This window comes from Siphateles boraxobius, unplaced genomic scaffold (assembly GCF_051911475.1).
Source record: "Siphateles boraxobius isolate OS27281-9 unplaced genomic scaffold, OSU_SipBor_1 26, whole genome shotgun sequence".
Lineage (NCBI taxonomy): Eukaryota > Metazoa > Chordata > Actinopteri > Cypriniformes > Leuciscidae > Siphateles > Siphateles boraxobius.
The window spans coordinates 16866942-16882137 of record NW_027508876.1 but is presented as its reverse complement, the minus strand read 5'-3'; the positions used below and the strand labels follow the sequence as shown (position 1 = coordinate 16882137).

The window sequence follows — 15196 nt, the reverse complement described above, 5'->3', positions numbered from 1 at the left end:
CTTTCTGTCGGCTTATTGAAGTGCGCATGTGTGAAATGTGACAGAAACGCATCCTTATTGCAGATTTAAACACATCCAGACAGAGTGAGCGTTTTGCAGGAAAGGAGGAAGGAAATATATCACAAATGCAGACTCTTTCATGACCCAGAACATTATAAAAATCTCCTCTCATCTCGTGCAGAAGTAAAAGTGGTTCAGTCAAAACGCTGCATCTGTTACTGCATGAGAGGATAATATACGAGCTGTAAGTTTCCCGCTGACATGTTGCAAGCTTTATTTAACATCAACCGACATAACAAATGAAATACTCAGAGTCAGATACGCAAATTATTGTTTTGTCGTCACACAGGGTCATGGCCTCATTTATTAATTAAGTCATGGTGTGTTGTTAATAAAGTCATTACTTGCATTGGTTTTACTGGTTTGCATGTAAACAGCGGAAACTGGTTATTTCAATAAGCTGACATTTGTGAGTTATCAGCTTACTGGTGTGCATGTAAACGTGCTCAATGATAGCTGCTAATCCATTTTTCTCTGCCTGGAGTCAAGTTGTTTCTATGAATTGCAGTGATCCATTTGCTTCTCTGTTCTGTAGCTTTCGGCAGTCTGTAAAAATATACCTCAGATTTCTTGTCAAATGTAGTTGTACACTCAATCGCAAAGCTTGTTGCCGTTTTAGATGTGTTTTTTGTGTTTTTCACGGCATTCACGCTGAAAACCAATGCTGCCGCTCAGTTTTTTTGCAGCTGACGGTGACGTCACGCGCATTCCCTCTATATGAATTTCAGCTCCGGAGGCTTCCTCAGCACTTGATAAACAGTTATACGAACAGTAACAATGTCGTTGGTTTTTATGTATCAATTCCAGCGCAAATCCTCATCCTTTTGAAGTGCATCCAAAGTGGATTCTCAGTGCTGAAAACAGCATCTTCTCAACATGCCGACAGCACGAACCAAACTAGTTTTTGAGCGCGGGTTATAGACATCTTTCGTGGGCAGCCAATGAAGACCATAGGCATTGTTACGCAAGTATGTAACAGGAAGGGAGACTGGAATTGCTGCGAAAAAGTGTAATGGGGCACTTTAAAATAATTGAATTAAATAAATATTGTATTTATTAATATATATTATTTAAATATGAATAATATGTTGAATATATTATTTAAGTGATTTTAAAAAAAAAGTAAGTTTGACAGACAGAGCAATAGAGCAAGTGTTTTCTTCAACTAATTTTTCCCACACAAAAGTCTTATAGCAGAATAGTCGTTTGGACTAGAAAGCATGATCTCATCTCAGTGTAATGAAAACAAAATCATGTTACATTACACTGAACAGACTTGCAAGACATCTTGATGTAGTCCGCCTGGTCTCCATCAAAGCCTTGTTGAACAGATGGATGATGTCATTGGCTGGGGACATTACTCGGCTCTGGGCGCAGTATTCGTCCAGCGTGGGTGCATCACAGTGGAGTTTGGCTCCAGATCCAGACCATGGTGGAATCCAGTTTCCAGGTGTTGTTGAAGCAGGATATCAATGAGTGCGGAACAGGAGAGGGGCTGCAGTCTGTGATCACCAGCCACAGCTGCAGACGTATACACACACACACACACACACACAAGCAGGCAGGGCATCCGCATTGTGAAGAGAAACATATTGAGAAAGAAGGCTGGCATTTTGGAAAGAAGTGAGAAACAACCGATAGCAAACGCTGATTTGGCAGGTAATGTTTATTTTTTTGTACTGCAGCATGAGGAGGTGGACTGTGTTAGTTTTCCAGGGTGAAGGATGCTGTACATGTGTTTGTGTGTTAAGTGTGTTTATATCTTCCTGTGAATCACGCACAGTAGTCTTTAATGTATTTCTGTATTATATTGTAATAGTGTATTATAGTATTGTTTGGTTAAGATTTGCTGGGCAGATTCTCTGCATTGCTGGAATGTGTGTGGTGCAGGTAGTGTAATGTGGCGTTTGCCCTTTCCAAGGGTGGATGATGGAAGAAAAAGTAAAAACACAGAGGGGTGAATTCACAAAATGTGTGTCATTTTTCTGCATAGAATTTTAGCACAAAAACCTGCATCTTATCCATGCAATCCAGTTAAAAAATGGTGCTTTATGTGCTGAAATAATGCTGTACTGCAAGTATATATATATGTATATATCAAATTTAATAACTTTTTTATATTAATTTGTTGTGTGTCTGCACAACTGTTTTTAACTGCTGCTCGAGCACATTTCCTTTCTATTTAAATAAATTATTTAACCTTGTAGACCTGATGAAATTAACCTTACATTAATTTTCCCTGCTAAAAGTGCCAGTTATGCATTTTTAAGAGCCAGTTTAGGTACCTGGGCTGCAGTGGGTGGAACGATCCCAGTAAAGTATGCCGGATTGCAGTAGTCTGCTGCACACTAGGGGGAATTGCTTTGTGCAAAATGCATTTAGCGCTAATTGTTGTGGGCATTTCTGCATTATTTTTTGATTTGCATTATTCCTTTAGAGAATATAGCTGTGTGTTTCCTGAGGAACGTGCCTTTGCTGCGTGTATTTCAGAGGATGCTCTATGATCCTGTTGTCACGTGACGGCCGACAGGTGTTGTTCTGTCTAAATCTGTTAGCACATGGTGCATCATGCAGCAAGATCTGAAGATTGGCCCCTCCCTTTTATCTCACCCATTCTTCACTGCAAGGCTATATAGAGCAAATAACATTTGTATGAGAGATAAAAACAGGTCAAAAGAAATGTTCGGCCATCATATGTGTTGACAGTGTGTCATTATAATTCACATTATCACTTTTTCTTTGGGTCCAGCACCTCCCACCTCCCTCTCTCTCACATGCTACATCAGCTTCCATTTGTTACCATGGAAACCCTTTCATCCCACCCTTTTTCTCCATCTTCCAACCCATCCATCAAAAGGCAGTCTTCAATACCTCGTTTGCACCCTCTTTCCCTGTCTCTCCCCCGCAATAATGGCCCCTACCAGGATAGCAGTGTTTACTTTAATGCCTCATAAATAATTCATCATGTTTCTCAGCAGCTCATAGACAAACAAGCTGGTAAAATTATTTTATGGCTATTCAAATAACAGTTTTACTTGCACTGCTTTATTCTACATATCACTTCTCACCATGAAATGGTGTTTTAAAGTGATGTACTGTATTGTGTTGACTGCAATGAGGAATGTGGCTTGTGGAATACAGTATCAGTTGATTCTGTTGAGCTTTATAATATGATCAAGTATGTATCAAGCCTATCTCGTGTCTGTTGTCTACACTGAACTGGGTTATAAAACAGGAACAAGCTGATGGCAACAGGTGTGGGTGCATGCAACATCTATAACATATAATTCATCAACATATAATTGGTGCTTATATTATTATTTAAAAAAATATTTTATATATATATATATATATATATATATATATATATATATATATATATATATATATATATATATATATATATATATATGCTGGACCTTTTGTTGAAAGTAGCCTTACCTGTTGAAACATGCCGTCACAAGCACCCGTAAGAGTTGAGGGAGGCGCGATGCGTGAAAGGGGCAGAGACGATAAATAAGAAACACCTCAGCAGGTGTCAATTTAGTTAATGTTGTATGAAATACAATGTGATTAAGTTGATGGAGATTCGGCAGCAACAGCACATTTTTCCTCTTGGGTGATCGATTCACATTTCCCTGCGCAATCCCCATCATGCCAGCCAACCAATGAGAACACGGGATAATGATGACGATACATAACAGAACGTAGGCGCCAAAGCTGCATTAGATCTGCTTACCCGAAATCCTCCGTAACTGGCAGATTTTAAGAAAATTACCATTGCTTGGCGAATAAATAAATGATTGACTGTTGTGTACGTATTACCAAAATGTTATCATGTAAGCTTGATGGTACACCTCAAACAAGGGAATTTATAGTAATTTATAGGGCCCTATCATACACCCGGCAATAAAAGAGTTTTTTGCTAGTTTCAGCCCGACGTAGTTATCTTTTTCACGTCCTGCGCCACATTGTTTAAATAGCTAATGCATTTTTGCCCATCTGTTCGCCCATGGGCATGCAGGTCTGAAAACGTGGTGTGTTCAAGCACATTGTTGGCGCGTTGCTATTTTGAGGCAACTGAAATAGACTGCGCCATTGACCAACAAAAACCTGGTCTAAAGTCAATAGCGCAGTATTTCTTTATTTAAAGGGCGCATTATGAGCCCCAACGCACGTACACTCGCTTATTACACACACAGGGACACACGAACATGCCAAATATTACAAATAAAAGGATTACAATGTAAAAGATTATTATTGTGTACATAAAGATATGGTGGAATCCGGCTTGTCCTGTAGATGGTATGCTTGCGCACTTTAACCTCACGCACATGCAGATCCGTTTCCTCGCTAGAGAAGCGTTCAGTCTTTCTGCTTGCTAATTCCGCCATGTAAATAGTGAATCCACCTTGGCGCGAGCGCAACTGGCTTTTAAAGGAAATGGAAGATGAGACTCTGAGTGATTTAATGCACGTTATGCCCAAAACACATCCATTACTCATTAAGAGAATAGGGACAACCCTTTTAGACCATGCGCCAGGCGCACCGACCATTTTTCCCGTCGTTAAACTAGCAAAAGTGGATTCGGACATGCCCTAATACACTTGTGCCGTGCGCTTTAGACCATGTGTTTAGATCGTTAAAATAGGGCCCATAATACTAATCAGCAAGTCCGCGAATGGTTTTGGTATGCAGTGCATTTGCAGCTTATATGGACCGCACAGCAGTTATATATGCATATTTCATATTTTCCTATTTTTTTTAGTTGTGGATGCTTTTGTTTCCCAGACATATGTTATGTTTTACTGCACACAAACACACTTAATGCCGTCTGGTGTTGCTTTAGTACAGAGCTGGGTGGGGGAGACACCAACACTAGCAGGTCACACCTTCATATCAGACAGATCTTGACCTTGAATCTAATTAGCCTGAATCTTTTTTCTCTGCACAACACTAAATGCACTGTGTCCTCTAAGATCAACAGAGACAATCAGCTTTTATTTATCACAGTAAGATAAACAACAGGATTTAGGTGCTTATAGAGGCAGCAGGCTATTATGAAATTTTAGTCTAAATTGTAAAAATCCATGTTTGTTTGTTTGTGTAACTATGACTGGGGAGTAAAGTTTGTGGCGTTGAGAAACAAAGAATCTGCAGTGCTCCCTGCTCCCTCTTGATGTCTACTGGAGGAAAGCAGAACTGTGTCTGATTTAAGCCATCTGCTTTCAGTATGAAACAATTCATGCAAAAACAATGGTTTGCACTAAAGAAGCAATAATGTAAGTGCAAATACTGCAGCTCGTCCCTAATAATCAGAGCATCATGAAGAGCGAGGGGGAAATCTCCAGAGCTTTCCACCTGAATTCGCTGCAACAATCAGTCAATTCTCATAAATATTCCAGCCACGTTTCACGCCTCTGAGGAGCAAATATACAGCAGAACGTGTTATATTTCATACAACAAACATGAACCTGAATAGTCAAGGTTTTATGTTCTCTGCTGTAACCATGTTCTTGAATATTTGCGCTATAAAGCAGATTTTGAAATGTGACGAGAATAATAATCTTTTAATTTGCCATGCTTAGATGTAATTTCTTTTTCATGCGAGTGATGAAATTATTCTTGCTCTCTCATTTCATATTCTAGTCATTTAAAGCAAAGGCTTTAACAGAATTTAATGAGATAATTCACATCAGAGATGTACGGTCTCTACAGCACTGTTGTTTCTTATTACCACAGTCGTTTCACATTGAAAAACAGATCGTTGACACTGAAGCGGATCATATTTTGTGTATTGGTATTCACAGGCGTCTTGTGGTAAAATGAACAAATGCTCTGTCTGGCTTTTGCCTGCAAGAACCTGAGATTGAGACTAGTGTTCTCGTGGATGTTATCACATTTCCTTGCTTCCTACTGAGCTGCAAGATTGACTTTAGTTGTATGAGGAGGCTGCATGAGGGGGGGGAAATCCCATTTTGGCCGTTTGAGACCTAGCATGTGAAATATTTTGGTGTTTGTGGCCCATTATTTCTGGATGTAGTGAATGTTGACATATATATATATATTCAAATTATATTTATTAAAATATATAATTTTAGAGCATTCTTGGAAATTAAGTGGTGTTCTGCCATTGTTTGTGAATTGAAAGATATGTCGTAATATTAAATAAATAAATAAATAAATGTATATATATAATATATATAAATATATGTATATATATAAATGTATATACAATACGTACACTATCATTCAAAACTTTTTTTTAAAAGAAATTAAGACGTTATATATATATATACATATATTTATATATATATATATATATTTAATGTATTAATTTCTTTACAAAATGTCTTACTGACTCAAAGTTTTGAACGGTAGTGTACATATTGTATCATTTATATATATGTATATATATATATATACTATAGAGAGAGAGAGAGAGAGAGAGAGAGAGAGAGAGAGAGAGAGAGAGAGAGAGAAAGAGAGATGGCATTCTAAACTTTGACTGAACATTGATTACATATAATAAATAATTCATATGTTTGTGTGTGTGTATAATAAATTTCTGAGGAATTCATAAAATTACAATAAAAAATTGCACTTGTGCATGTTGTTTTTTAGTGGAAATCAGTTTCATAAATTTGATTATGATTTAAAGTCGACATGAAACGGAAGATGCGATAGTCTTTTCTTCCCTATTGTGACGTACATAAAAAGGAAACTGCTTCTGGAATGAGAAAAATGTAGGGCGGGGATTTGATTGCGATTTTTAGGAATTGATTAGATCATAGGAAATTGCAAACTATTTGGAGGGGAGGTTAAAATTTTTGATTAAAGATTACAAGGGTGTTTGATTTTATTTTTTAAATATGATGTGCACGGATAAATCATATTTAATAAGCACTGCAACATTCTGTATAGAAAAATAAGATTCATGGCGACTTTAAAAGGAATCCTCACTATAATGGCACACAATCTTAAACCACTGGTATACTTTTGATATGCTGTACCAGCTGTATAAAATGTTTTACTGTGATGCTCTGAATAAAAAAAAAACATCATCCCTAAGAGGTGTTCTTGATGCACAACACAGTAAGCTTGTTTTTTTTGTTTTTTAATGTAGAGAGCGTGTGTACTTTACCTGTGGCTGTGGTGAGAATGCTGAATTTCGCTGCACACACACACACCGCAGATGCTTTGAAGAGGTTTAGTCTGTAATGCAGCAGTTAGACTGGCTCTTTTGTCTGTGTTTGGTGCAAGGTGTTCGGCAGGCAAATCTCTGCTGCACTTTGAAGGTACCAGGATATCTCAGTGTGTCTGAAGACAACAACAAAAAAAGAAGGGGGAGAGAATAGAGTAGAACTGTAATTTAAAGTGTTTTATGAAAATGCCTATGTTTTATGTCAGGATTGCTCGTAGAGTATAAAGATTGGTTTTGACTGTTGAGCAGTAATCAAGGTTTATGGGGTATAGTCTGTAATTTTCTCACTCTCATGTCGTTTGCAAACCTGTTTGATTTTCTTTCTTCTTTGGAGCATAAATGAAGATATTTTGAAGAATATTGGTCGCTCTTATTAAAAAGGGCACACAGCGCAATTAAAATTTGATTAGAGTGGTGCTTAATACTTATATTACAAGCCTTCCGAAGTCATGTGATGTGTGAGGAACCGACCTGTAACATGGAAGAGGCGAGGAAGGCAGGCAGAGGTGAGGAACTAAAGGCAGGCGTGTTTAATAACAAAATTAAAACGGGAACCAAGGAACACAAAGCATTGTTGATATTTAGAATTAGCTTCTATTTTTGTATTTTAATATATTTTAGTTGTAGTAATTTTGTGCTTTTTTTAATAACTTATTTTATTTCATTTAAAATTACTTATTTTAATTCAGTTAGTTGCCTAGGCAACATTTCTGATTATCGCAAGTTTTTAATCTAATATTTATATTTTGTTTTATTTCAGCTTTAGGAAATACCATTTTGGTAACACTTTAGTTAACTACATTTGTTAACTACAATGAACAATAATTCTACAGCTTTTATTTATCTTAGTTAATGTCAATCTCAACATTTACTAATACATTATTAAAATCAAAAGTTGTATTTGTTAACATTAGTTAGTGCACTGTCAATAAATATAAACTTTTAAAAAACTATTAACTAACATTCACAAAGGTTAATAAATGATGTAAGAATATATTGCTCATTGTTAGTTTGTTAGTTAATGTATTAACAAATGAGACCTTATTGTAGTGTTACCACAATTTTTTATATTTTTTGTTAACAACAACATTGGATCAAACTCAAATTTAAGTTGGTAACCTCTGATAATCCAGTGAGCTGAAACTTGAACAAACAATTTAAATGATTTTTGTAAACTAGAACAATCAAAACCAAGTAATTCAGTTTTGAAACAAATGACAGTAAGTAAATTACATTTTTATTTAATTTTAAGTGAACTATTCCTTTAAATATTCTCTATAGTGACACGTAAACATTGTTTGCATTTAAAATGTGTAAAATCCCATTGAATGGGAATGGCATGAATGAAAAGACATATTTGTAATGCAAGTGAAAATGATATATTTCAGATACAGTTGCCCCCTCAAGGTTTTGTTTTAGAATGCCATTGTAACGCAGATCTCTTGTGTACGTACATTATACATGAACAGCCATTGATCTTATCCTTTTATTGCAATGAAATGGAATACATTTCCCGGAACAAGGCTTGGATCAGTTTTCTGCCGTTATCTTGAATTTCAGCCTGTCTGACATTTTGAACATTTAGATGCTGATTATTTTCTTGCTCTTAGTCTAACTTTAGATGCCTATCTGTATCTCTTCTTCCTGCAGAAACTGGTTACATCGATCCGGTGCTTATAGAAAAATACAACACACCCGGGTTTGTGGGTTGCCTGTCCAGAGTGCAGTTCAACAGCATTGCTCCTCTGAAAGCTGCGCTCAGGTCCCGTGGTTCTGCACCCGTCTCACACCAGGGTAAACTGGTGGAATCCAACTGCGGAGCATCACCCCTCACTATCCCACCCATGTCTGCTGCAACCGACCCTTGGCACCTAGACGCAGGTGAACACGTTAAAACTACCCAAATAATACTGCGAAAGCAAACCTGAGGACTGAGGCTTGAATTGATAAAGTTAAACCGATGCCATTGTTACTGTTCGTGTCACTGTTTATAAGTGCTGAGGAAGCCTCTGGAGCTGAATTTCAGATATGGTAATGGGGTTTATTTATTTTTTTCAGTACGGCGCTGTAAGCTGTTAGACCAATCACAATAGACTGGGCCATCTGACCAATCAGAGCAGAGTAGGCTCTCAGAAAGGAGACTGAATCGCTTATAGAACTGTTTCAGACAGTTTGAGAAAAAAGTGCATGTCACAATCAGGGCTTGACATAAATTTTTTTGCTCACCAGTAACTGTGGCTGGTGGTTTTCCAAAGTTACTAACCACTCAGCATTTTCACTGGCCACAATTTTGACATTGATACCATGGGGAAAAACTGCTATATAGATATTTTTCATATTCTTTAATTATAATTTTGAAGCAGGTACAGTATATTAGGCTGCTGTTACTTTAAGACCTAATGCATGGATCCATACTGTTACACGTTTTATTTTTCAACTGTTTACATTCACTTAAAACATAACTGACTGTGTTCACGTGAACACTTGCCAAGACTGGCATTTTGACATTGTTTTGTGTGCATTTTTAACTGTTTAAGTGCAATAAGCAATGAAAAAACTACATTAATACTGAGAGGTATTGAAGGAGTGACTGCGTTACGCGCAACTGCTGAATTCCACTTGCATTTGGCGGGTTTTAATGTCAAGTCCTGGTCGCTTAAAATTAAAGTGTTTTCTGACCTTGAATGAATGTAAACTAATTGTTGGAGACTTCCAAAACAAATTTAGGAACCTTTAAAATAGCATAATAGGGGAACTTTAAAATTCTTAAAACAAACAGAAATCTCTCTAGCCTGGTTAAAACCAGACCATTCTCAGTTGTAACTGAGTTATGGTCTGGCAAAGCGTCATACACAAATCATTTCCAGAGGGGCGTCACCAACGGACGTCGCGGATAGACCTAAACCCAATCAGAGCGATGAAGGAGATGACGTATGCAGAGCGGCGGAGAAACATCTCCGAGTGTTGTTCTTTGCTCGGGTTTTAATTAAAAGGAAACGTTCAAATCGCTTAAAACAGACGCGATAGCTGATTCGAACGAGTGATGTTCGACGGCGGCATCCATCTTTGTAATGTAGGCTACAAAATCTGCTTCAAAATCCCAGCGCTATCGTCATCGTGTAAAGCCCGCCCCAACGTTTCTGATTGGTAGCTTGATTTCGGCGGATTGGAAATGGGCTTGAATGAGCTCTTTGCCAGACTAACTTTCAGAGCAAATCTAAATTTGCCGGAAGTTGTCTGGGTTTTCCCAGGTTAAAATCTCTCACTCCTTCATTATTTTCCAGGAGTGGCGTAAAACCCCTTGCCGTTTCATTTCCAATTCTAGTTTATTGATTGCAGCACCTCCACAGTGAAGCATTGACCTCAGTGATAAGATCTGTCCATTTTCAGCCTTTTAACTGCCACTGTTATTGTATAGCTTTCAGTTTGATTTAAAAATTAAACACAAGTACTGAACGAAAGTTCAATACATCAGTAGCATATTTTCGACTTGAATAAACAAGCCTTCCGCTACTGTTCACTGCCATTCTGCAAAAAGGTCAATGGCCAGTTAGTGGACAAAATGGCTTCTGTAAAAACCAATATGCTTCACTCAGCTATAAATGCGTTAGTGCATCAGTTTAAACCATTATGTGTGTATCTGACATGATGAGAAGAATTCTGTTAGTAATAGCAGCTCCTTAAAAAACTAATCCACTTGTAAACTTAATGTTCCCCTGTGGTGAAAATCAAGTTTTTAATGTTGTTTATATTTCTATGTGGTGTTTTTAATATGCTTTAAGACGAACCATGTGTAAATGCATAAGTAGGCACCATTACAGAGTATTTTCTCCTTAAAACTGCAGTGAACCAAAGACAGTCTCAAAAACGCGGTTTGAAATCGCTGGAGTTTTTGACGTCACAAACTACCTGGTAACCAATCACATCAACATGTGATCGTCAACGAGTGAATCTCTGAGCTGGTGTGAATGAGTGGAGGCAGGGCTCAGTTGCATATTCATAGAACCACATATAAATGAGACAAGGGTGTAGATTTACATTCAAGCCATTTGAAGGCATGAATGAAAAAACATTTCCAGGAAAAAAACATTTAAATATGTCATTTTGGTGATCAAAGATGAGTTAAGGGATACAATTATTGACTACAGGGGGACTTTAATGATTTTTGCCTTATGGAACAATATTCATTCTCTTCTCAGAATTGGACAAGTCAGACTGTTCACTGTTTTCACATTTATTTATTTTCAGTCTCACTCTTAGAAGAAAAGGTTCTATAGAAGCTTAAAATGCTCCAAGTGAATTTAGGCATCATAATATACAATATGAAAAGTGGATATTCATTTAGTTCTTTGCTAAAGATTTAACAGATATCAAATGATTTGCATTTTTAAAGATTAACTTTAAAATTAGCGTGCACAATTAAATATCCGATATGGACAGAGGCCGATAAATTTAAACTTATTAAGTTTATTATGATGATCTCCTGTAGGTGCTGATTTCCCCTTCAATGAGGAAAGAGTGATACCGGATGGAGTTAATAGGAATTCAGCTATAATAGGAGGTGAGATGGCAACATATTCATATCTAATTCAGATGAACAATTACTCCATTGAAGTTATTTGCTCTTCAATGCATTAACCTTAAATGTATTCTCTTTGCAGGTATCATTGCAGTGGTGATCTTCACTATTCTGTGCACTCTGGTGTTTCTGATCCGGTACATGTTCCGCCATAAAGGCACTTACCACACCAACGAGGCCAAGGGGGGAGAGTCGTCCGAGTCAGCCGACGCCGCCATTATCGGCACCGAGCCCAATTTCACAGAGACCATCGACGAAAGCAAGAAGGAATGGTTCATCTAATGGGGGTGTACAGACTCTTTCAGAATCTTTTTTTGAGTATCAGAGCTAATGTTTTTGGATAAAGCTCATCACCAGTTTGAGAAACTGTACATAGTAACTGGCTTGTCTCTTTCTATTGTGTTTTGGCAAAAGTCTTAAGTGTGTAATCTCTGGATCACATATTAATAAATCATTTGACCATGTGTTATTTTTTTTTTCAGAAACAATTATTTGCCAAAATTCCTTTTATGAAAAGTTTAATCATTGTGTTCTTTTTGCTTAATCTTACAAAAAGTCCTTGTTTGGAAAATGTTTTAGACAGACTGTAAATGTTAAATGCTCTATATGAATTCACTGCACAAACGACAGAGATTTAATTTTAAGATGACATTAGATTGTATATCATCAGTGTTTCAGTGGGGGGAAGAAAATCAAGGCATGCACAAAGAATTATGTCAAATCTATGTGTAGCCTTCTGCACAGCTATACTCATTTATTTCCTGTGGAAGCCTTCAGTTTATTGTTCCTTGCCAAACACCTCCCAGTCTTAAGCATTTGTTTTGCTGAAGGCATGTATCATGGCATAAAGATGTTATTTTGAGAGATCATTTTGTCTGTGTGTCATTTATGAAGGCTGTGATAAAGCACTGGCACAGTGACATCTATCTGGCAGATTAACATCCACATTTGTATTATTAGTGATTGTAGATGAAGAAGGTGGGACCACTGACACCCGATTGAATTACTTAATTGAAGGTGCCTTTAGGATTCAATCAGCTGTCAATGTAGAGGTTACTTTATCTGCTTAAATTTAAAGAAGAATCCCAACAAATGAATCGGCTGTTTGTATTTATTGATATATTTGTCTTAATGGAAATTAGACCCAATGTTCATGAGTTTAGAAGTGTTCGGAATGCCAATGTTATATAAATGTTCTGAATGGAACATTTTATTTTGCATATACGCTAAACATTTTTTAAAATTATTGGACTGTGCATTTGGTCATGTCATTTTGTCAAATTATGTTGTCAAAAGCATTTTCATTGTTTTTTTGTTTGTTTTTGTTTTTCATTTTCAAGTATCATTTATTATCAGTTAAATAAAAAGTTCATTTACATATACATACAGATGATCCATTCTCTCAAAGACTGGTTCACAGATTTATTTTAGAAAGCTGATGTTGCTCACCCTCAGATTTATATGTGATGCATTTATTTGTGCGAAATATCAAGGTTTAGCATTATGACGCATCTCTCATGTACTGGAATAATTCCGAGCACTTGAGTCTCTGATCTGAATAGTTCATTATAATTCTCTCAAATTAAATTTTAACGTTGTCTTATCAGCTCTCATATTCATGTGGTTTTGCAAACAGTGAATATGCTTCTTATAATTTAGAATAATATTAGTGTTATTCTTTTTGGAAGGTTTTGTGTGTAAAGACATGTATCTCTGAATATAACACAAGTTAATTTTGTTAAATATTGATATTCAAATTGACTTTTTGGAGAGGATAATGAGGGATTGCAGATTCACGACAATGTAAGAGTCATGATGTTTCACACACTTTCATTATCTAATATCAAAATCTTCACCCCTCATTTACATTGAAAATTTACATATTGTTTTGTACACTTTTAGGGTTAGTCAGTTAACGTTCACAATAAATGAAATATATGAATATATTTTTATGAGGATATTTTGTAGATGATCTAGCCTTTGTGTCTCATCTTTATGTGTATTAGGGGAAGCCTGAATGTTCAAAAAGTTCTGAAGATCTGTGAAGAGAAAAAAAATGTACTTGAATGTTCCTTGTAGTGAAGAAAGAACGCTTTGATTGGTTTCATTTCCATAATATGACCCTTTTTCATTTACCTTTTACAGTATTATTCTTTATACATTTTGAGTTTGTTTTGTGAGGATGATTTTTGTCTCTTTTCATGGCAGGAGGTCTCTTGTAAAAAATAATAATAATAATAATGTTTTTTTGTTTTGTTATTCAGCTCAGTTCTGCTGCCTCTCATGTGGCACATGTAAGCCTTTTTGTAAAATGTAAATATAGATTTTTTTTTGACCACAACAATTCAAAAAGGCTTTGACATTTTATTGTTTGTGAGTAAGTATACAAGTGAAAGTGTAAACAATATAATATATTTACTCATCTGTATCTCATATTATGATTGCATTTTGCTTGTGTATTCAATTTGTTTTAACGGCAGCATGACCACTGTATGTGAAATTGTACATACTGTACTTTAAACTATTGTGCAATATCACAATTGTATTTACTCCTGGAGGCATATTTTTTACCTTTTGTTATGATGTTGACAAGTCAGGAATGAATAGTAAAATACTTTTTATATTTAGAGCAACTCAGTTCTCGGCTGGCTGTTTAGCGTAAGATATTTGTACTGACCTCTTTTCATCCATCTCATTATTGTGTGAGGCCTGATTGCAAAATAAGAGAATTCCTCATGAATGTGGCTATTCTTATGGGAAGTGAATAAAAAGAAGTACTAACAGATGTTTGTCATGTAGTTTATTTAATACCAACTGAAAATTACTGGGGGTTTATTTAAGTTGTCTTTCGGTCCCTATCAAGTTACAATATCAGAAACCTATTTTGCATAATTTGATACAACTGTTTTATAAACACTAGGAAGACATAGGCCTACTTATCTATGAAACTAAAGACAGATTCTGGGTGTGGATGTTATCCGTATAAAATTGAAGTCCGTAGAAGTGGTCTCTTATGTTGACACGTTGTGATATGACCCTTATTAAAACGGAATTTAGTCAAACGACTGGATGGAGAAACATACCCTGCCTGGTAAGATTAATCTACATGTTTTGTGTACTTTTTGGAAGCACATATCAGATATTCGTACATGTAGCCTAATAGATATTGAATGGAAATTATTTATTTGAATATGTGGCCATTTTACTTAAAACTATAACCTACCTTGAATACAACGCGATGTCAGATATTGTTTGGTTTATTCCTTAGGCTATTCCTCTTTTTTTTTCACTGTAGTTTTCTTTGGTGTCAGTAACCTTTGAGAGCGAAGTTAATCAGCCGCTTTCTTGCTGCT

The 15196-nt window shown here is 36.3% G+C and overlaps 1 protein-coding gene across 2 annotated transcripts in view; it reads left to right on the top strand.

Annotated features, from left to right (window-relative positions):
• cntnap2a (contactin associated protein 2a) overlaps window positions 1-14626 on the top strand; it is a 511778-nt gene extending 497152 nt beyond the window's left edge. For both annotated transcript variants that reach the window (XM_077244572.1, XM_077244573.1), the window contains exons 22-24: window positions 8915-9145; window positions 11754-11825; window positions 11926-14626. In XM_077244572.1, the coding sequence (XP_077100687.1) occupies window positions 8915-9145; window positions 11754-11825; window positions 11926-12125 (503 nt within the window). In that variant the 3' untranslated portion in view covers window positions 12126-14626. The remainder of the gene's footprint in view (window positions 1-8914; window positions 9146-11753; window positions 11826-11925) is intronic.
• The last annotated feature ends 570 nt before the right edge of the window (window positions 14627-15196 follow it).